The following is a 24213-nucleotide window of genomic DNA, read 5'->3' as shown; positions in this document are numbered from 1 at the left end:
ACAGGAGGTATATGTTGAAGAGGGTGGATGAGAGGGAGGATCCTTGGGGGAAGCCTTGGGTGAGTTGGGTGGGTGTGGATTCTATGTTTCCAATTCTGACTGTGTAGCATCTGTTCTCAAGATAGGATATGAACCAGAGTAGGGCTGTTCCTGAGATGCCGATTTCTGTGAGACGGATGATTAGGATGTTGTGGTTAATGGTATCGAAGGCAGAGGAGATGTCAAGTAAGGCGAGTATGTAGGAGTGGCCATGGTCTAGTCCTTTAAGGAGGGTGTCTGTGAGGGAGAGAAGGAGGGTTTCCGTACTAAAGAACTTACGGAAACCGAATTGGAAGGAAAATAAAATGTAATGGTTTTCTAAGTGGTCTATGAGTTGGGTGTTAACATTTTCCATGATTTTTGCAAGGAAGGGAAGGTTGGAGATAGGCCGATAGTTAGATGGCTCAGCAGGGTCAAGTTTTTTTTTTTTTAGACTGGGTTTAACTATGGCCAGTTTTAGGGAGTCAGGGACCTTACCATGGGAGAGTGAACAATTGATTATATCAGCTAGAGTTTTGGCGATTGTATTTGAGATAGATAGGAGGGATTTGGTGGGGATTGTGTCAGATGGGTACAAGGAAGGGTTGGTTTTTTTTTTTTAGAACGGACTCAATTTCTGAGGCGGAGGTGGTGTCAAGTGAATCTAGGGTGACGATAAGGTTTTTTGGGAAGGAGTGCGTGAGGGGGGTGGGTGCGGTGAAGCAAAGTAAGATTTTTGCAATTTTATCATTGAAGAAGCGGGTGAGTTGCTTGCATTTGGTTTTGGAGTCCTCATCGGAGATTGGTGGGGGTTGATGTTTTGGTGAGGTCAGCTACATATGTGAAGAGGGCTTTGGGGTTATATTGGAAATTATGAATTTTAGCTGTGTAGTAGTCGCGTTTTGTCTTGAATATGGTGGTTTATAGGAGTGTAAGGAGGATTTGTATGAGGCCAGTAGGATAGGGGAGGGGTCTTTGGGCCATTTTCTTTTTTTCTGTCTGAGCTCGTGTTTAAGTTTTTTTAGTGGGTGTACCAGGGTTTTGGTTTTTTTTTGAGTGGTTTGAGTTTGTTATATTTTTGGGTGTGAGGGGGCAGAGATTGTTGGCGATGTTATTTCTGAGGTCGTTCCAGGTGGACAGTGCTGAGTCGGGATTTGTTAGGTCCAGGTTGTGGAGGGAGTCAGTGATTGAGGTGATTAAGTCTTCTTTGCAGCAGGGTTTCCTGAAGTGTATGATGTTGCTGTGCTTGGGTAGGGGGGTCTTGCTTCATGTATAGGTGAGCATTTATGAGTGCGTGGTCAGACCATGGTACGGGTGTGCAGGCTGGTGCGTTAGGGGAATGTATGCAGGCGTTAAAGATCAAATTGAGCATGTGTCCTGCTTTGTGTGTAGGAGAAGTGATGAGTTGTTCAAAGCCTAAGACATTAAAAGAGTTCAGCAGGGATTCGCAGGAAGAGGAGGGGGGAGTGGCATCTACATGGAGGTTGAAGTCTCCCAGTATGATGGCTGGGATATCTATGTTAAGGTTGAAAGTTATTAATTCGATGAGGGCTAAGGGGCTGTGTTCAAGTAGGCTGAGTGGGGCGTAGATTAAGCAGATTTGTAGGTCATGTGAATTAAAAATGCCAATTTCAAGTCTGGGTGGGGTGTTGGTATTTAGGGGTCTTAGTTTAAGATCTTTTTTGGCTGCAAGTAAGAGACCTCCACCTCTTTTTTTTGGGGCCTTGGAATGGAGAAGAGGTCATATGATTGAGTGGGGAGCCGGTTTAGGAAGACTGTGTCTGAGAGCTTAAGCCATGTTTCTGTGACAGCGCAGATATCAGGTTTACAGTCTACAATGAGGTCATTGAGGATGGGGGCTTTTTTCCCTAAGGATTGGAAGTTGACTAGTATTATGAAAAGAGTAGTGAGGCCAAGGAGTTGCATAAGTGGTGAGATCATGATAGGTATCAGGGATTTGCGGTGGGGTTGGAGGTGTGGAGTGCTATGTGTTGGTGGGTGAGGTGTTTGAGAATGGGAATGGGGTATGCTGACATGGTTGTTGAAGTGTTGGTGGTGTTTAGTTGCTGAGAGGTTCAGGGGAGGGAGGGGAGGGAGTATGCTGCGGGGGAGCTGTGCCTGGGGGAGCACCAAGGGGTTGTGAGAAATGGAGGATTTTGAGGAGGATAGACCATGGGTGTACAGGGGGCAGTGGGTTGCTCAAGTTTATTTCTTTGGTGGATAAGAACCAGTTGAGGTTGTTGGGTGATCCAAGGGGGGGGAGGGGGAGGGGATTGTGGGTAAAGGTGGTGGTCAGTTGCAATTGCGAGAGGATGGAGGTGGGAAGCTGTGGGTCTTGGAGCAAGGGCAGTGTCACTGTAGCTGGGGGTGAGATAAGGTTGTCAGGGGGAATAGTTAAGAGACAGGAGGAGGGAGGGTTATCAGTTATTAGGGTTAAGGGGTGCTGAGTACTGGAGGGGGATGGTTGTTTGCCTGGGGAGAGGGGTGCTGTATGTCTGGAGTCGAAGAGATGAGAAAGTGAGGGTGGCAGACTGGGGGCAGCACGAAGGGGCGCACAAAGGGGCAAGCTCCTTTGTCGTGCTCCTTCAGCACGCGACGCCAGGTGTGGGGCGCCTGCAACCTGCCCCTTTAAAGGTGAGGTGGATTTGGTAGACGGAGTTCGCTGCAGGCTGGTCGTGGGGGTCCTCCACGCGGCGGTACTGGGCTGCAGGGCTGGTTCTGGGCCTCGCTGGGGCGGCGGAGCTCGGGTCGCATCGCGGGCGAGGCGCTGAGGCAGTGTGGAGGCGGCAGCTTACTGCGGCGGATATGCAATCAGCGAGTTGGAACGCGCTGTACCCAGAATGGAGAGGGCTTGCAGATAGCGCAAAACTTTGAAAATGATGGGCCTAGGGAATTTAGAGTTCCGAAGCGGCCTTGAGGGAATACTGTGGGCACGTTTGATCTCAAATGGGTGCTCAAAGAAAATCTGCAGGCAAGATGGGATCAACGTCATTAAGAAGATAAGTATAACGGAACCCTCAGCGCCCTCCAGGACACCGAGGATGCAAATGTTATTGTGACGATTCCGATTGGAGAGGTCTTCAAGGTCTTGTTGTAGCCATGCTACTTTCTGCGTGAGATGGGGTAGGAAACGGTGGCTAGAAGCAGAGAGGTAGTTTGGGATTCCAGCTCCTTGAGCCTCAACAGGAAAGAGGACATATGTTGTGACATGGCCAGTAAGTCTCCCCGTATCTCTGAGGTCACATTGATGTTTAACTTTATCATCTCCTTCAGTTGCTTTAGTTCGAAAAGGACCAAGTCTGCAGATGCCATTGTTTTTGTCTGCGACTGCTTCTCAGGGGTCGATAGGTCCTGCTTCACTCTTTTGGAAGCAGAGGCAGCTACGAAAGCGGCCTCGATCTTCCCGACTTTAGCGCTGGACATCACTGTAGCAGTAGAAATAAAAATTAAATGCAATTTATGCAAAAAGAAGCGGGTTTAGCACATTATATTGCGGGATCTTGTGGAGCAACGGTCTCAGGCGGCCATCTTGGTCGCTGCTCAGGAGCGACCCCGCATGGCACAATGTCTTTCAGGAATTACCTTGCTTCACTTTTACTCAAGGCAAAAACATTAAAGAGCATGTCATTAGAACAGTTTTACCTAGTTTGTCTACAGAGAAAACATTACCATCAGGATATTACAGTGTGTACATGATCCACAACTGAAGACAATTACTGGAACAGAATGATATCTGCCAAATACACACAACAGCATCAAGTTATATAAATATACTGAATGCTCATCCAAGTGGGTGGTGAATGCTATTGTATGCCCCTCATGTGTAGGGCAAAGGAGAGCTATGGGTAAGCTGGTACCATTTTGGATTATAATGTTGATGGGACAGGAGTGACTAGAGATTACTCCTGCCCCTGAAGAGGCATTCCAGTACACTGTGGGGGCTGGGATTTAGAAGCTGAGAACTGGGTTAGGAGCTAGGGTGGCACTTCCTTAGGGTGAGGGAACAAATAATACTTTGCCAAGTGGAGGTTAGAGGCACATGAGGAGACTGATATTTTCCTATAAATACGGCAGCATGGGTTCTTTTTTTTCTTTTTTTTTTATTTCTGGAAGGAAAGCCACATCACTCTGGGTTTATGTTCCCATTAAAATCACAGCTCTAGATATTTGGGTTAAGTTTTCATATATCAGCCATCTCTTCAGCATTTTTATAAGAATCATTTTACTGCCATATTTTGCACATTGCGTATTAAGAGGTTGTTAATATATATTTGAGCTGTTCTCATCACAGAGTTTTATTTGAAAGTTTGAAAAAATGTAGGTTTCAAAAAAGTAGTAAGAAAAAACAGGGAGAAGCTATATGATTATTTTTGAACAAAAATTAATAAAGATTTACCTTTTTAAATTTTTACTACATTCATTCACACTAGTGCTTTTTCACATTCCTTTGGAGTGTATTTGGGTCTATAGATATATATATATATATATAGATATATATATTTATTTATTTTATTTTTGTGCTTTTATATACCGAAGTTTGGAGCAAGCCTTCACTCCAGTTTACATGTATAACAATTCTTACATTAAAGGTCGTAACATTAATATAGTGCTTCAGGTATAGTTTGTTAACTTTTAATTTTACTAACAATTCGTTTACGTTTAACTTTTCTAACAGTAACATTGTCACTAGTAATAAAATGATTAACATTGATTTTCTTATATTGAAATTAATAACTTTGTTCTTATTACATTTTACAATAAGCATTAATAGATACAGATTGTTAATGATTATATTTTCTGGTCCATGTTTAAGTGTGCATGGATTCTTATCTTATATATATGTGTGCTCTGTGGTTTGTATGGGCAGTCTATATATATATATATCACATCACATGATTGGCACAACAAACATATATGGTGCAAAAAAATCATATATATGGTGCATCCACATTAATATGATTGTTTTCTTTATAACTTATATCTCATTAAGTGGTTTTTATATTTGCTGTACAATTTCCAGTTTTTCTTTATTATCAGATTGGAGAGTTTCACTTTGTGATGTTTTAACAGTAACATAGTAATTACTGCAGATAAAGATCAGATGGTCCATTCAGTCTGCCGAACAATTTGCTCATGGTAGTAACTGCTACTCTGTACAGGTTACCCTCATGCAACAATGCTACACCATCCCTTTCTTTAGGGATCTGCAGTGTTTGTCCCACAGAATTTAGTAATGCACTTTCTTTGTCAGCCATGGCAACACATGTTCCCGGCACACAGGATTTACTAGTAAATCCGATGGGAATTGTTTTGCATTAAAATGGTATAGCAGACCAAGTAACCACGACTTAGTAAACAGGTCCTTAAATGCATTTCTTAACTAGATCTTAGACGTTAACACTCCCTTCCTCAGGTCCAACCAGCATAAAGGGAAGATGACATTGTCAGACAATACAAGTGAATCATAAAATATCATTAACCACATAAGATATGCAAAGGGAAATATTATAAAGAATATATTTCACCTGGTTTCATCAGAAGAAATCCACAACTGTAGAGTGAACCAAGAAAATCACATATATTTCAATTATTAACAATATACACTGTAGTTCTTGATATAAACTATTACTTTCAAATAGACTAACACAGCTACCATAATACTTGATCCAAGAATGAGGGGGAAACTTATAGGCAACCTTTGTACTTTAGGACTTCTCGTCTTTTCTCTAATTTGCAACTTCACTGCATCTGGCATATCCCATCACACCAAGTCATCTGCTATGGACTGAGCTGTTACCCAGCAGTATAAATAATAACAGTTCCATCTGAAACATTTAAGGATTTTTTTTTTTTTAAACAAGCTGCCACAAGTCCAATGTCTGGGAACAAGAGGAATTTTTCCTACTGTTAGTGGGGAAGATGGGAAAAAAACAAAGTTTAATCAACCAACCCATCCATTTTTATCGCTCAATTCAACCCAAAACTTGATTAATATTACAGAACTGGTACTGCATCACCAAATAGCTTTCTGAACAGAGGAATAAAAGCCAAACTGGGAGCTAACTGCCCTTCCTATCACATGGTTAGTTTTTCTCAATTTGTGTTCCATTCAAGTGGTTTATTTCCCTCAATCCCATGGTAGCCCTGCTGCAGCTCAGCAGTCAGAGCATATGTGTGCTCTGTGGTTTGTATGGGCAGTCAGTAGACTGAGGAAAGGCACTGTAGTGGAAAGGTTATTTTTTCAGGACACTAAGATCCTTCTTTGGAATACTTTTATTGTATGCTGGGGGGTTTTAGGTTCTTGGTTTCTTATTTGTTTGAAAGGAGTTTGAATCAGACTTGAAAAAACAATAAGACTATATATAATTACTTTCTTCCTTATCTTCTCACCAAGCTCAATTTATACAAACATCTATTTGGGTAGAAAATATTTAGTTGTGTTTATGTACAAGGCAGTTAACGTTTAAAGAGCTGAAATACCTTATGAAACATATAAGAACTGGTTAAATATATATAGCAAAGGTATTTTCAATACCAATATACATATGAATAAAATAAAATATACATTTTATGTCCATTACATTGTAGCTTAGTGTCCAAAAGTAAAATATGTCCTCTGTAGAGACATTTTGTAGGATATAAGCTACTGGTCAAAGTTAAAGAGTACACACATAGGGCCAGATTTTCAAAGGATTTACGCGCATAACCGCTCCTGCGCGCGCCAAGCCTATTTTGCATAGGCCTGGCGACACGCACAAGCCCCGGGACACGAATATGTCCCAGGGCTTTGTGAAAGGGGTGGGGAGGGGCAGAGCGGGGGCGGGACCGAGGCCTCCGGCACCCCGGCACTTGGCCGGCACGCACAACCTACGCCTGCCCGGAGGCAAGAGCAACTTATTAAACAAAGGTTGGGGGGGGGGGGCAGAAGTTAAGTTCCCGCCGAATCGGAGCGGCCTCAGAGGGAACAGGGAAAGTCATCGGGGCTCCCCTAGAGCTTGGCGCGTGCAAGGTGCACAAGTGTGCACCCCCTTGCATGCGCTGACTGCGGATTTTATAACAAGCCCGCGGCTACACGCACATTTCTAAAATCAAGCGTACATTTGTGCGTGCCGGGTTGTGCGCACAAATGTACGCCCGTGCGTACCTCTTAAAATCCGAACCATAATGAGCCATGGCATGTGGCCTCTGCCGAAGAACTAACATTGAAATGGGTGGGGTCAATTGCAGAGGATTAAAAAAAAACTGGGAGGGGGAAACTTGGGTAGTTGCATGTGCAGGCACCATATTTCGAATGAGGCCAGTTCTTTATTCGCTGTTGCTTCAATCAATCACTTAAGCTAACACTTCCACAATATTTGCCTGCACTCGACATTACTCGGGGTGATTTTAAATTTTAAATATTATGTAGCCATCCTTGTTTTGTATCTGAACTCTGCTGCTATAGTTTTTTCACACACATTCCGGTCTGGCACGCCAATACTACACATGGCTCCATATTGTAACACACTTCAATATTGTTTTCTTAACTATGTTTGTTGTTTAAAAACATCAATATTGTTTTTCCTGCTCTTAACTATGTTTGTTGTTCAAAAAAATGTTTTTTCTTTTAATTTCATTTTTGATATCTTTTTGACAAATATACCCGATGCAACTTACATTTCAGAAATACATCGCACCAGTAGTGGTATTCCATTTAAAAATACCAACTGCATTACAACTGGTAAGGTAACCTTTTTTTTACTCTCTATTAACCGAACAGCAAGTGTAATGAATAAATGGCACTTTTCAAATGGTCCTTTCAAGATGCTTTATTGGGATCTTAATTCAAAATGTTCTTATTTTTTTTCATGTATTTTTTATTTTTTACTCATTTAGTATTCTATGCCACATTTTTGGATTCATTAGAATTCTATTATTTTATTTTTATCTGTTTTTGATTTAATCAACCATTCAGATGTTGGTGATTGTCATATCTAAGTGTGTGTACATTATCCATACAACATTACGCGTCCCCCTCTGTTTTCTAGTGTTCCCAATTGATATGTGGTGAAGTTCTCACATTTGTTATGTGAGACATTACTAGCAACCATTGGTACAGGTAATCACTGTTAAAATTAGTAATTTTTTCTCATTAACGACTTTCTCTTGTTAATCCCACGTCTATTGTGTTCAGACATATACATACATACATACAAACACTGTACGCTATTGCTATAAGTTTAACAAAGCCACGTAATAAATGTTACTTGTTTTTTTTATATATATTTATTACACATTGAGGTAGATCTTTAAAACGTACGCCGGATTTTATAAGATACGCACGTAGCCTCGCGTATCTTATAAAATCCGGGGTCGGTGCGCAAAATCGGCAGCCTGCGCGCGCCAAGCCGCGCAGCCTGCCTCCGTTCCCTCCAAGGCCGCTCCGAAATCGGAGCGGCCTCGGCGGGAACTTTCATTCCGTGTCCCCCCACCTTCCCCTCCCTAACCCACCCCCCGGCCCTACCTAAATCCCCCCCCCCCCTACCTTTGTTGGGCAAGTTACGCCGGCTTGAAGCAGGCGTAACTTGCGCGCACCGCCTCGCAATCCCCGGCACAGGCCGCAGTGCCGGGGGACTCGGGACCGCCCTCCCGGCCTGCCCCCGAACTGTCACCACGCCCCGAGACCCGCCCCGGACCACCCAACATGCCCCGGGCACGCCCCTCCTGCCCCTTTTACGAAGCCCCGGGACTTATGCGCGTCCCGGGGCTTTGCGCGCACCGGCGGCCTATGCAAAATAGGGAGGATTTACGCGCGCAGGGCTTTTAAAATCTAGCCCATTATGCGCACACAATGTTTTTTGACATATTCTTTTGGATTACTGTTGATATCTATATATGTTCTTTATTTTAGTTTTGTTTCATTTTTCAGTAGATGAAATTTTATATGTATTGACATATATCTATGTTCTTTTGTTTGTGTATATATATATGTCTGTCATGTTTAATTTTTAATTAATATTGTTCTTGTAGTAGCCCCTGAGGCAGCTCCTGTGAGAGCGAATCTCGGCCAGAGTCGGGCTAACACCAATAAAGAATCCCTGATTTTACCGATCATTACCATTTGTCCTGCTTTCCAGCATTATTGATCGGCTTCCGATTGCTTCTTGCTTCCAGTTCTGAATGAGCTACATACCAAAGAAGCAGGAGGAAAATCATCAGGCAAAAAAAAAGCCTATTTATTTGATTTATATTCTGCCTTTCAGCCACTTCAAAGCAAATTATATTCAAGTACTGTAGGTTATGGGACAAGAACCTAAAACATTCTAATCTGAAAGCAAAAATTGTATTCATAAAAAAAAAAATCTTATTGGCATAACAAACAATTTACTTAAATCATTTTTCTAATTTATAAAGCAAGCTTGTTCACATTACTGAGCAACATACATATAAATATGAGAGCTGCAAAAATAGATGGTGTTATGTTTCCATTTGGCACAATACAAATACTTTTGGGGATCATACGTACTAAGATATTGTATAGTGGTTTGTCTGAAATTGGCTGAAGAAAATTCCATGTACAATATTGACAATCTGTCAATTTTATTGAACAGTACGTTAAGCCTATAGCCTAAGAATGAATTTTGTGCTTGGAATGCTTAGTGTAAATTGTAGGACATAAGGCACATTACTGTTAAACATCTTCTAAGGATGCACTAAAGTAGAAAGATCAAGAGCCACAGTGGGTGGAGTAAGCAAGGACAATTTTGAGGTTTTCTGTGCTAATGGGAGGAAATGGTCAAACCAAAGGCCACATCTGCTAACACGGACCTTATGCCATAACAACATACAATTTCTTGATGTTAAGAAGTATTTGAGAGAATTATAGCAAGAATTACTATTTTCTTCTCTGCTTAATGGATTCCCAATTACTTAAAGAAACAAGAGAGAAAAGCCTTTGCTTACTAGATCATCATTGATTGGAATCAGAATGATACACAAGATTCCTAAGCAAAAAAAAATATATATATTTAATATACTCCAGATTCTTCATTGACCTCCATAACATGGGCACTCATAGCTCGGTGCACTTCTGGGAACTTGGTCCTAGGTTTCATCACATCCCTTACTCTCCCATCCACAACTTCAACATATACAATAGCAGAATGGTACAAAAGGTGTAGTTTTATTATACAAATTACTTCAGAGTAAACATTGAAATAATCCATAAACAGTACCCAAGATGAGATCCAGTTCAGCATACAGCAATGAATTTGCAGATCATAGTCCACAGTTTAAAAATATTTAGTAGCCTGCTAATCAAAGCCTGGCCTGCCTTTATCCTATCAGTTGGAATCTGGACATTTAACTTCATTAATTATTGCCTGCTTGCAAGGTTCGGATGATTGACTTGCTTCTGTGTTGGCTGACCCTACCAGTCAGGGCCCAGGATGATCAACTCATTTGTGTGAGGGGTGTTTCACTCCCTCACCAATAAGAGTCAAGAGTATGTATCTTGCATTTTTAGACCGTCCCCTGCCCTACTACTTCAAGTGTTTGTGATTGTGATTGGAGATCTAGGTGTCCTAGTGGATAACACATTGAAATCGTCGGTGCAGTGTGCTGCGGCAGTCAAAGGAGCAAACAGAATGTTGGGAATTATTAGAAAAAGAATGATGAATAAAACGGAAAATGTCATAATGCCTCTGTATCGCTCCATGGTGAGACCGCACCTTGAATACTGTGTACAATTCTGGTCGCCGCATCTCAAAAAAGATATAATTGCGATGGAGAAGGTACAGAGAAGGGCTACCAAAATGATAAAGGGAATGGAACAACTCCCCTATGAGGAAAGACTAAAGAGGTTAGGACTTTTCAGCTTGGAGAAGAGACAACTGAGGGGGGATATGATAGAGGTGTTTAAAATCATGAGAGGTCTAGAACGGGTAGATGTGAATCGGTTATTTACTCTTTCGGATAGTAGAAAGACTAGGGGGCACTCCATGAAGTTAGCATGGGGCACATTTAACACTAATCGGAGAAAGTTCTTTTTTACTCAACGCACAATTAAACTCTGGAATTTGTTGCCAGAGGTTGTGGTTAGTGCAGTTAGTATAGCTGTGTTTAAAAAAGGATTGGATAAGTTCTTGGAGGAGAAGTCCATTACCTGCTATTAAGTTCACTTAGAGAATAGCCACTGCCATTAGCAATGGTTACATGGAATAGACTTAGTTTTTGGGTACTTGCCAGGTTCTTATGGCCTGGATTGGCCACTGTTGGAAACAGGATGCTGGGCTTGATGGACCCTTGGTCTGACCCAGTATGGCATTTTCTTATGTTCTTATAGGGGTGGCCAAATTGTAAAGAAAACATCACAAGTTAAGCAGGCCTGAATTAAAAATCATTTCTCAATTCTCTCTTGGTGGATTCATAGTGGATTCAGCTGAAATGAAGTTGACTTTCAAGCCCAGACGACAAGAATTATTGAAGGCCTTTTAGTTCCTGAACTTGAGGTAACATTTAAACAGAAGAAAATATTAGTGCTAGGCCCTTTCTTTTCCCAGACTGACCACTGTGAATAAATTGTGAAGGAAATCTATGTGTTAAAAAAAAAAAGATAGACTAAAATCCCTGCTCCTGTAACCATCTTTTATAAGAATATAATTACTCGGTAAACGTCTGCCACCTTTCATAAAATTCAAAGCCCAAACTTTTATTTAAAAAAACCAAAACACAAACAAATATAGTAACATAGTAATGACGGCAAAAAAAAGAAATAAATGGTCCATCCAGTCTGCCCAGCAAATTCCTTATGGTAGTGACTGCTGCTCCATGCAGGTTACCCATGTTACTGTTAAGGATAAAAACTGCCATTCCGTGCAGGTTATCCCCAAGCCTTATGATAACCCATAAAAACTGACTGCTAGCAACATTTTTACTGGGTAATGAGCCTTCTTGAAAATTCAGTTTGTAAAAACATATGAAGATTTATTTACAGATGCAGCATATATTTCCATCTCAATAATCTTGCCTTTCACAGTAAACAAACTTACTTTCTCCATTGACAAGCCGGGCTGAAGCAGCCATGACATGTGGGGAGTCCCAAGCTGACGGCTGTGTGGAAGAGTGGAACACCATTTTACAAGTAATGAACTTTAAGGAAGCCGACTCCAACAGTTCATAGGGCAGCTTCATCAGTTATTCCAAGATGACACTGAAATCCAGTGACACTGGTGGCATGGAACTTGGAGGTTTCATATGCCATACGCTTTCATGAATGATATCAAAGTTGAAAAGAGATTGAATTACCATAAACTTCAACTTGGTAATCAGCAAAGACACTGAGATGTACCTTAACCAATGACATACTGAGGCCTGAAAAGAACAGGGAGAATAGGTAAATCCTCTGAAGTGCAGGCAAATGAATTCAGGAAGTTTGCCCAACATGAAGATAAAAACCTTTTCCATTTAAAAATGTATACTTTCCTATTGGATGTCTTCCTGGCTGAAATCCCAATATCCTCCATTTCTTTGGACAGTGATAAGACTAATGAGCGCTGAACATCCAAGCTGTCAAGCTGAGAGAGAGGAGGTTCTGATGATATAGACAATCTCATTTAATCTAGTAGAGCCAAATTGGATCCCAAACGGATCACAGACAAGACTGGCAACCTGATGAGATAAGAGAACCACACTTGCCTGGGCCACACTGGAGCAATGAGGATAAAGTGTGCCCAATCTTTGAGTGCCTTCTGTACTATTCTCACTATCAACGGAAGCAGAGGAAAAGCATATAGCAGATCTGCATCTCATTTGAGCAGAAAAAGCATCCAAAATGGATCTAAACTTGATTTGAAAACTGGAGCAAATTTTTCAATATTCCTGTTATCCTTTGATGTGAACAAGTTGATCTATGGTAACTCCAAAGGTCAAACCTGACAGCTATTGTTTGGTTTACAGACCACTCATAGGGGTGAAAATCTCCGCTGAGGCAATCCACCAACATGTTGATCCTGAGAAGGTAGTTTGCAAATAATCTCTAAAAATTTGGGAGTGGGCTTACAGCTACAGGGCCTCTCTACAAGCAGAGGATCATTGACCCTGTGTCTCCTTATTTGTTCATGTAAAACATTGCTACTTGATTATCAGTTTAGATCAGAATTCTCTTTCACAGAGGATGCGTGAAAACTCTCAACACATATCCGATGGCTTGCAGCTTCAGGAGTTCAAGTAGAAACAGTAATTCCATTGCTGACCAGATCCTTGGGTTTGGAAGCAGCTTGTGTGCACACTCCAACCCCTGGTGGATGCATCCTTTGCTAGCATTACCTGATAATGTAGAAGTCGAAAAAGAGTACTTATCTCCAGGACCTTTTGATCAAGCCACTAAAGGAGAGACGTTTTCATTTTTGCGGTGACTCTCACAGGGTGCGACAAAGGCTAAAACAATTGATCCCACTGCACACAGAGGCCCCACTGGAGAATTCTCATGTTGAAGAGGATCATAGGGACTATATACGCCACTGCCACCACATTACCTAGAACAACTAGGACTTCTCGGACTGGGTCTTGATCCTGTTGTAAGTTCTGGATCAAGATTTGAAAGAAGAATGCCTGCTCCAATAAGAAAAACTCCCTCTCTCTGCCAGGGACTCTATCCATGCCCCAGTAAACTTGATTCTTTGGGTAAGAATGGGGTTAAATTTGGTAAAGTTGATTAGGAACCCTAGCAACTAAAGGAGCTGGACTGGCTTTTGTAGAGTGTCCAACACTCCTGCTTGGGAAGTCACCCAGGTAATGAAAAACAAAAATTCCATGGTGTCAAAGGTGTGCAGCTGCTACTACTAGGCATTTTGTGAAGAGAAAAATATTGTATTGGTACTTAGAGGAATGTACCAGGAATTGCATATATTTCCAATGAGAGAAATGGATGAGCATATGATCATACGCATCTTTTAGAATCACATCAAGTCTCCCCATTTGAATGAAGAGTAGGCTGATGTGGAGGAGTTCATTTTGAACTTCTCCCATAACAGACTCTTATACAGTCTTTGTAAATACAAGATGGGTATCAATTCCTTTGATTTTTTGGGAATAAGTAAATAGTGGGTGCAGAAGTCCTTGCAAAGTTCTTTGGGAGGGACAGGTTCTATTATCCTCTGACTAAAAAGCAACTCCACCTCAAGAAAGAGCTGGGTCAAGTGGGATGGATCCAGATTGAAGGCCAAACATTGGTACAGTGCTAGAGGATGAGAGAAGCACAAATAGTGAGGAGATTTCACAATTTGAGGACCCGATGGTCCTTGGTGATCTTTCTTCTTTGCCCCCACACACCAGAAGGGACGCAGCCTGAGGGTCGAATCTTGTCAAACACTAAGTCCAAGTTTAGGCTGGGGCTGTTACAGTGTTTTGGCTGATATCTCTCGCACTAATGTCTGTATGCCAGAAGCTTCTACTGGGGTGACACAGCAGGTACAGAATACCGTTGAAATTAGCAGAAGGTGCTTCTAGAAGAAGGAACATTTAAAAGTGAAGTAAGGACTCCTAAAGGAAGATGGTTGCTTGCCTCTTGTTGATAGAGGCAATGACAGCTGTTGCTCATTAACCTGGGTGACTATTTCCCCAAACTTGCTTCCAAACAGATTGTCCCCCGAACAAGGGACATCCGAATATTTGTCATGAACAACTTCACACAAGCTGCTGGCTCTAAACCAGGCCATCCAACATGCTCCAAAGGCTACTGCAGAAGATCTTGCTACAGTATCGAACAATTTATACATTAATACAGAATATATCATTCACATTCTTCTACATCCAGAAGGGCCCACTGATAGCCTTTCTACTACCTTGCCAGCAACTCTACAGAGGTTTCAGCTTTTCAATATATTATTGTAAGTATCATACTATATAAAATTGGTGAGCTGTGATGCAGGTGTTCAGCATAAAGCACTGGAAGAACTTTTCCCAAAACTGTTCAACAATCTAGGGTCCTTACCTGGATTAGTGCTGGGGAAGATTCTAGTCTTTTTAGTCCATTTTAATACCGACACTACCACTACTAACTGGTGTGAAAGCTGGACTACTCCAAACACTGGAGCCAGAAGGTCAGACTCTCCTACATTCTCATTTGTAAATCATGTAGAATTCAATGAACCCAAGATCACTGCAGGTTCAGAAGGAGTTTCTAGAATCCAAAGTAGCCCAAAGATCTCAGTATTGGGCGTTTTATCCTTACAGACGCCGACTATTGCCTTTCCCAGCTTATCCAGGAAGTGGAGCGTTAGAAGTCTTCTGGTGGTGAAGAATGCTCTGACAGATCAGGAAGAGGTCTAAGGGAATCCATGTTAACCCTTCCTCAGAACCGAGAGGTGAAGGGACATAAACCCATGATCCCAATGAGAATGAAGGTAATCAGGTCAGGGTCCTCTGTCACCTTGTAGGAGGGAAGTTTCCCGGAAGATGCCGATAGTGGTATCCCAGGCTCCCTCAGACTGGATAGATTGCTCCGCAGAGCGGGATGGTTTGGGGGGCTAGATCCTGCTAGACCTCTGACAGGAGCTCCCATGATGTGGAGGCAAGAGTGACTCCCCCTTGAAGGATCAAATATTCCACTCAGGACAGGTGAGGTTAAGGGTGCCATTCCTGTCACTTGCTGCCAGTGAGGCAAAAAAAAGTCTTCACTTACTTAGTCTATGGGCTGTCGTTTCCTTTGACCTGGAGATCGGGTAAGAGACATCCTCCTCCAATACCAATATGAGGTTCTCCTGCAAAGCTCCTAGTGGACTCCAGGAGGGGGTTCTCTCCTGGGTTAACTGCACTGGCAGTCTTATAAATACCAGAGACATGACAGAGCATATCAGATCTGCGATCAAGAAGGTAAGACTGAGATAAACATGTCAATATGGAGAAAGGTGAGTGCAATGAATCACCTTCAGGACCCCTCAAAAAATGTTTTTGCCTCAAGTGCATTGAGTGTACCAATAGGCCGGGGAATGGTGCACTTATTGTGCCAGAGTGTGGAGTGTCAATGACTCTGAAACGTGAAGAGTCAATGATTCAGAGACTGGATGCATCAAAGAAGCAGATGGCTGCATAAGCTGAATTGAAGTCTGATTCACTGAGAGATGCAGGAGTCGAGGCCCAGTGCATCAAGTACTATCCTGAAATAAACTTCAGTGGCATCAACTGCCCTGACGATTATAACACGGCGCTTTTTCTTCTTATGCAGTGACTAACCCTGTAGGGCATGCATCGAGGGGCTCAATAATCGTTATTCACTATGCATTTGCATCTTGTAAGTCCCCAGCATTGCCGTGGTTCTGGGAGAAAGTATCGCAGATGGAAGAGCTTAGCTCAAGATGCTCCTGCTCGACTCAACATGAAGGGAGCCCAAGTAGGCCCTGCTCTGAGAGGAGACATGACTGGCTTTTTCACTGATCAGTGAGGTTCTTTCATCTTCCAGACCCTGTTCTTCTAGTACCTCGGTGTCATCTGGCCACAATCATAGCAGTTGGCTGCATCATGGTCTGGCCACAAGCATTTCTAACAAATATCATGGCTCTCTGTCTTGGACAACTTGAGGCCACACGCATAATCATTGAAACCAGTGAAGGTGGCCTTCTTGGAGCTTGATGTTCTTTATCCTATTTTTATATACACATACATACATAATATATACACACACACATATATATACATATATTCACACACATATATATGTGTGTATATATGAGTGTATGTATATGTATATATGAGTGTGTGTATATATATATATATATATATATATATATATTTATTTTATTTATTTAGAAGCTTTTCTATACCGATATTAGTGGGTACATCATATCGGTTTACATCAAATTGAAGGTAGAAATTACATATAACAGGGAAGGGGGATGGGCTTGCAGAGAATAAAAACTAAATAACTAAAGAAAAGCGAGAAAAGAAACTGCAGAGAAATAACATGATAACATAATAACGTGAATATTAGTAGTTTAGAAGCAAACATCTGTGGCGATGGGTGTATGGTGTAAGGGTCCTAATCTGGGTATGCCTGTTTGAAGAGCCAGGTCTTTAACCTTTTCTTGAATTTAAGGTTTAAGGTTTATTTATTTTTATACCGTCATTTCAGTGGAACCATCATAACAGTGAACAATAAATTAAAGTAAGAAAATACAATACATAATCAAATCATATAAACTTAATAATCAGTAAAACATAAATACTAAAATAAGCTTACGTTAATCAATTAAAACAGAAAGATAAAATAAGATAAGATACAAAATAGGAAAGTGCTGCAGTAATGCCGTGTTCAGTTGTCACTATGATTCCAAGTAAGCACATTTAAAAAGCCACAGTTTGATGGTGCAAGGCTCGAGGCGGAGATTTGTAGGTAGTGCGTTCCAGCGGGTGGGGCCTGCAATGGATAGGACTCGAGTCCTTGTGGAGGAGAGATCATATATATATAAAATATGAGGGATAAAGAACATCAAGCTCCAATACACACACACAAACACACATACATATATACATAATGGTATATAATTTGTTCTTTGCTGACAAGCAGGGCTGAATTAGCTATGACATTGGTGTGATGTCATCCGATGGTGCAAACAGACCATTTGTCTGAGCTCATAGAGCTTTTACACTAAGTGATGTGCGAGAGTATGTTTACTCTGAGTATGTGCCTTGTAATTTCCTTGGTATTTTTTTATTCAGCTTCCACATGGACATGTACCTTCTTTCTTTCTGCTTTTGGTACTTAGTAGTTTCCTTATCTTTTTCTTCAAACTCACTTTGAGTGACAGCAAGTCATAGTATACAGTCTATTTGGACTATGGCCATGACACTAGTATAAAGAATTTATACAGCACTCAAGTGAAAAATCACATGGGATCTTTAATCTCCACTGAGTATGCAGAACATTGGATATCCTAATTAAATAAACATTTATATAAGCATTAAATAAACATTACATTAATATCCTAATCAAATAAACATACACACGGTTAATGCTACTCCAACATTGCTCTATGATTCAACGGCAAGAAGAAATGGAAAAAAAAAAGGATTTGCATCCACAAAAAAAGCAGGGGAGTAGCTTGCTTGATATGGCGGTTACTACCCCAAACCAAATTAGCCTGATACTTCACTTTCAATGATATCCAGCATAGGTCTCTGCTTCAGTGGCAGGGGGAATGATGAAAAGATGATTTATATTCGGGCAACAACCAACAAGGACTGAGTTGCACAGGCTGGATAAACATGCGTGGGAGTAGCTTGCTATGACGGCAGTTACTACCCCTAAACAATTAGCTAGATACTTCACTTAGATGCAGCTCCAGCACTGCTAACTACATCGATGGCGGGGGTGAAAGGGATGGCGGGGTGGAAGGGAAATAGAACAAAAAGTCACTTACAAGGGACAAGAGAAAAAGATAAGTATGGAAAAAAAAAGTGAAAGCTTGCTGGGCAGACTGGATGGACCGTTTGGTCTTCTTCTGCCGCCATTTCTATGTTTCTATGAACCTTAATTTACAATTTCAACCTCAGCAGTGCAGGATTCCATGTCACCATGCTGAATTTAACTGAATGCTCACGTGGTTCAATCTGGATTTTCTAGCTACCTGAAAGTGGTATTTTCTTGCTTTTAGAATTGCTTTAGTAAATATTTCCTTCAGTTTTGTTTAACAGAAAGGAACTTGCCTTCCAATTGCAAGCTAATATTTTCTAATTTTCAGTTCAGGTCTTTAACTATGTGTGTAGGTTAACTGCATTAGTTTCTTTTGGAAGGGCTGATTGCCACTTGAGAGTCCCACCTACCATAACTCCTGTTTTTTTTATATAGTCTTTCAGGGCAAAGGTCAGATTTTTCTGAAACCTTACTCAAATTAAGTAATAAAGTAAAGGATGTGGGCTATTGTTTACAGAAAGCGGGCATTTCCTATAAAAAATAAAAGGATTAGACACAATGAGGTCTCTATTCCTAAGGCAGACCATCTGCAGGCATAGAACCTCCTCCATCTGTATGCAGAAGGAAATGACTCAGTTTAAGGAGGAATTGGCTACGTTTACCCACCATCTACAGTATTCAGAAAATCCTCCTCCAGTTTCACCAAGAATCTGAATAATCAGGAATATATGGGTTCTGGTAGGATAAAACCTGCAACACAAAATATATTCTAAACTGCCCCCAACACCACAATTTCCAAATGATACCCATATAAAATGTCTTCACAACATAAGAAATGCATGATATTCCAGAAAGACATCTGAGTTTACGAAAGATACCTAGTATATACAAAATCCAAAAGGTATTGTCAAAAGATCTCACAAGAAAAAAGAACTTCTGTTGGGGGATTGCTATCAAACAAATTAACTTGGGGGCACCTAAGGAGGGAAACAAAAAATGACTTTCAGGATCTTCAACTAGCAGGACTAGAAGCCATGTTCTTAGGGATTTTCCATAGGTAAATTGTATTTATGGAGAAAGTCCCTTTCAATATTCCTCCCCCACTGTGGGGAAAAGAAAGGGAACTGGGACCATCCCAGCAAAGGACGTACAAGGAATTTTTCTTAACTTTCCGTGCATTCTTCCCAGTGGGGAGTTTGCACTGGTAAACTCCACAGGTACTTTTATACCCATAGTTCCCATGGCAAGTTATTTTCAAAGGCAATCTCCACAGGCATTTTACCTTTAAAAATGAGCTCAAGGTGAGTTACAACTCAGGAACAGTACATAGGTCTCTGTACAAGAGAGTTTACAATTAAGTTGGTACTTGAGGCAACACTGAGGAAACAGATGACTTGCCCAATGTCACAAGTAGCATCAGTGGGAGAAACAAAATTTGAATCCTGGCTTCTCTAGTTCATAACCCACTACTCTAACCACTAGGTCACTCGTGCTATTAGAGGTGTACCTCTAGTGAATTCAAAGTCAGTCAGATACATTTTTCTTTGAGCTATAATACAGATTCAATTTAGTTTCTGTTTAATTTTGCAGGGTATGAATGTCTTTTAGTCTTGTATTGTTATTTTATGATTTTATTTTCTTTTATTTATTTATTATGTATGTTTGTTGTAACCCATTTTGATTAATTCTTTTTGAATTGTAAAAGCGGTATATAAACATTTTTAAATAAATAAATAAATAAATAAATAAACAAACAAATAAATAAATAAATAAATAAATAAAAAGTAGAATTACAGGAGTTAATTTAACCCTAAAAATTAAATAGAAACTAATTAAGAAAAGTTTAGTTTGGTTAGTAGCTGGGCCGGTTACAAATTAATACACTGGGGCTGATTCAGCTGATCTTCTTTTGAACTGAAGGTTAAGAGAAGGTTAGTTTGATCAGCAGTGAACTATGTAGAAGCAAAATATGTCACAAGTTTGGGTTAAGCCAAAAGCCATTTTATCTGAACCAAAGATAGACGAACAGCATAGGCTAAATTTTCACTTCACCTCAAGACTAGAAAATGCAGACATTCAAAAATAATTTAGGTTACAAACTTTATTTGATAAGGCCCTAAACTATCTAGACTTGGTCTTGCCTGAAACAAAGAATTCGGACACTTATCGTTAAGCATTCCTAAGACCACACAGTCATTTAGGCAAAGATGAACTCTTTTCTCAAAAAAAAAAAAAAAAAAAAAAAAAAGACTCTTTCAATCAAAAACTGTACTTGGCCCTCATCCATATGCATGCACTATGCCTCTTCACTTACTATAAAGTAAGCAAAAACTGGTGCCCAGTCAGCCAACTGACGTATCCTCAAGACCAGCATTGCCACTGCTGGTACTCAAACGTAGAAACTGCCTGCATTTCCGCCAGTATTTGAAGACAAGAAGCTGATCAGAGATCCCTACATGGAATCACCAAGCTGAAGATTTACACACAAGCCAGTTTCTCTTATTACCTTCTGTAACAAGCTAAATTCTCTATAATCAGAAGCATTTAGACAAGACAACTCAGAAGTTATCTGGCTAAATGAATATTTGGGCACTTAGCCGCTATATTTTAGCCAGTTAATAATTTAGTTGGCTAAGTCAGATGTGATCCGGACTGTTAGGAGCTAAGTTATCTGGCTAACTACAATACTCCTAGGTAGCCAGCTAACCTATCTGGCTACGTCTGGTCAGGCCAAAGAGCTGCCCTAAAGTTAGCAATATAAATTTAACCAGCGGACTTTAAGATAGCCGGCTATATTTGACAGTGAGGCCGCACTATTGGATATACCTCCAAAATTAGCCAGATAAGTTTATTCAGCTAAGGTTGCCATCCAGACAGTGACAGAATATGAATCTCCCTGTGTCCCTGCCCATCACAGAGGTAAACTGCACAACTCTTCAATCATCCATTGCTTATCAGTACAATTTAACCCCTAATTATATTGAAAAGTTTAGAGATTTGGTTCTAAGTAATCTGGAGGTTAGTACGATTTCTGAAATCTCTTCAGACTTAACTGATTATCTAGGCAATTTAGATGCTGTGAAATAACTGTTTGAAATATTTATGTAATAAAATTGTAAGATAATTATGTTTAATTGATTAAAAAACCTTTTAAGAAATTACTGCTTTTTAGTCAAATGAAGGTTCTTTATTCTGAGTGACCTTATAAAATTAAGCATAGAGTTATCCTGCCTTGAATTAGACTCCAAAGGCCAAAGGTTCTAAAAATAGTGTCTTTAAAACTGAGGTCTATGCCGTATGCTTCGACGATTTTGATGTCAGAAAAGTCTGGAGGATCTCCTGAAGCCTCAGCCTTTACAACTTTGGGACCCTAGGAGATGTGTGTGAACAGATGCACATTTTTTAACATTGTGTTTAATTCCTGAACACCAAATACACTCGTTGTGATTGTAAGTAACACACATTTTCTATCACAGACAGGCTAACTTTTCAACCCCATGGCTTCTTGCTGAGACGGGAAAATGGTCCCTGCCCAATTTCAATTCACAAAAATTTCCTAACTGCCCTCTTCTGAATTTGAGAAGAGTAAACTGTCAGAACTATTTTTGTTAGGAAAAACACACAGCTGCTGAGGGAGCTTTGCCACCAAAGTGATTGAGAAAGAGTACCATGGGACACATCTAATCCGTATGCAGATGAAAAGAGACTTGAAGGGGCCTCACCGTAGCCATGTCGCCTTGGGTACGACATTAAGGCACATATCAGGCACATGCACAGACATGGAATGAAAAGCTAAAAGACAGACCCGAAAAAGATTTAAATGGACATTCCAGCAGCCAAGTCCCTACTGCCTGGGACGGAGAATTTTCCTACGAGTGGCTGTATCCCAACTGTCTACACACTAAAATGGGGCGATCCAAGGGACGCATGAAGAAGTGGGGCTACATCGTTGGTTCAGTGAATGCAGCACTGAACCTCAGACAATGCAACGTCGGCAACTTGCATATGCAGGATGAAAAAAATCTTGCACAGCACAGTAAATTACCTCAAGCATTAGTGAAAAACGTCAGTTGTACTGTAAAGACATAACAAGGCCTGCCTTGATATTTAACTCAGAAATGTGAGAACAGAGAGAAAGGGTTACCATAATTATTGCAGTGGAGGGATAAAACCATTGTGAATGTAGAACTCTGGTTTAGATATTGCAATTTTTTAAAAATAGACAATTTAAAGACTTAAAGGGGAAAAAAAAGAGAGGAAATACCTGGCATCAAAGCAGCTGTAGGAAACATTTTTTCCTGCTTAATTCTGCTTTCATTCAGCAGCTCTTCAGCAGTCAATGGAAGCTCCAGCGTATCCCGAATAATCTGAGCTGCTGGCAAAGACTGTTTACCCATAACTAAAGCTTTCACTTCCCAGGTGTATTCCTTTCCAAATTGGTCACAAATTTCCTGGAATACCAAAGTATACAGTCGCTCAGTATCTGCAAAAGACATCCATTGAAAATCATCAATACAATACAGCTTACATTTATTTACATAGAAAAATATACATGCATATACTGGACAGATGGTAACACACAAAGAAAAATGGCTGAATAAGAACCAATTCAGAACACTGATCAAATTAGCACAGATTTGAAACCTGTGTGCAATATCTATCTTTTTATATATATATTTATTTTAAGTCTTTATATATGGCCTGTAAGAAATGTTTCAAGATCGTCTATGTCAATAAATCTTTCAATACTATAAAAATATTAGGCACTCCAGGTGATCTTCATAGAACGTCTGTGCACGCATGTGCGCAACCTTTGCCTGGAGCTACTGGGGATGGAGCCTCCATCACGAACATCAGGAAAGAGCAGGAACAAAGCAGAACTGCAGGACCAGAGAGGAAAGGAAAAAACAAGTGACAGCAGGGCTAATGGGAGTCCCCAGGCTCCACTAGCATCTAAAAGTGAACAAAGTGCAAGGGGAGGAGTAGGAGGAATGTAGGAATGATGGGCAGCAGAGCCAGTGGAAAGAAGGCTGGTAAGGGTTTCCCAGGCCCCACCAGATGAAAGAAGTGGCCTGAAGTAGAGGAGAGAGAGAAGAGAGCAGTCAGGTTGGGTGGGAGGGAGGAAGGGGAGTGGCAAGGAAAATGATGAGTACCAGAGTGTGCAGGGAGAAATGAATGAGAGGTGAGAGAGGAGAGGAGGGGAGGGAAGGGGAGGGGAGGGAAAAGACAGGAGTGCTAAGGGAGACAGTGCAGACAAACACAAACCCTTCTCCTCCACACATATCCAAATCTCACACCACCATTGCCATCCCCAGACACATCCGACACATACTTCCCCCACATGCACAAACACCACTACCCCCACACACTTCCCCAGATCCACCATCCCACCCCCAAACACATCCCACATACTCCTCCACACCCCATCCCCATATGCACAAACACCACCACCACCCAACACATTCCACCAGACCCAAACACCACCACCCTTTCCCCACAGAGCCTCCACACACCACCACCTCCCCACATTACCACACACATATACACACCCCACCATTCCCCTCTCACAGACCTGCACACTCTCCCCACACCCTATCCCCATACACAAACACCCCAACAATCTTCCACACCCCTCAAAACCCATCAAACATCATTCACACCATCACCCCTCCGCCACCACCTCACACACACTACCATCCTCACCCACAGACATGTTCCATACACACTCTCCCCACACCCCATAAGCTCAAACACCACCATCCCCATGCACTCCCTAGATCCACACAGCACCCCCCACCCCATACACA

At 41.1% G+C, this 24213-nt stretch overlaps 1 protein-coding gene across 4 annotated transcripts in view; it reads right to left on the bottom strand.

Moving 5' to 3' along the window:
- Window positions 1–24213, bottom strand: part of PUDP (pseudouridine 5'-phosphatase) — a 789960-nt gene that overhangs the window by 253402 nt on the left and 512345 nt on the right. For all 4 annotated transcript variants that reach the window (XM_029604431.1, XM_029604429.1, XM_029604430.1 and 1 more), the window contains one exon: window positions 22671–22889. In XM_029604431.1, the coding sequence (XP_029460291.1) occupies window positions 22671–22889 (219 nt within the window). The remainder of the gene's footprint in view (window positions 1–22670; window positions 22890–24213) is intronic.

Source organism: Rhinatrema bivittatum, chromosome 5 (assembly GCF_901001135.1).
Source record: "Rhinatrema bivittatum chromosome 5, aRhiBiv1.1, whole genome shotgun sequence".
In the NCBI taxonomy this organism is placed as follows: domain Eukaryota; kingdom Metazoa; phylum Chordata; class Amphibia; order Gymnophiona; family Rhinatrematidae; genus Rhinatrema; species Rhinatrema bivittatum.
The sequence above is the reverse complement of the archived record's forward strand: the minus strand, read 5'-3'. Positions and strand labels throughout refer to the sequence as shown.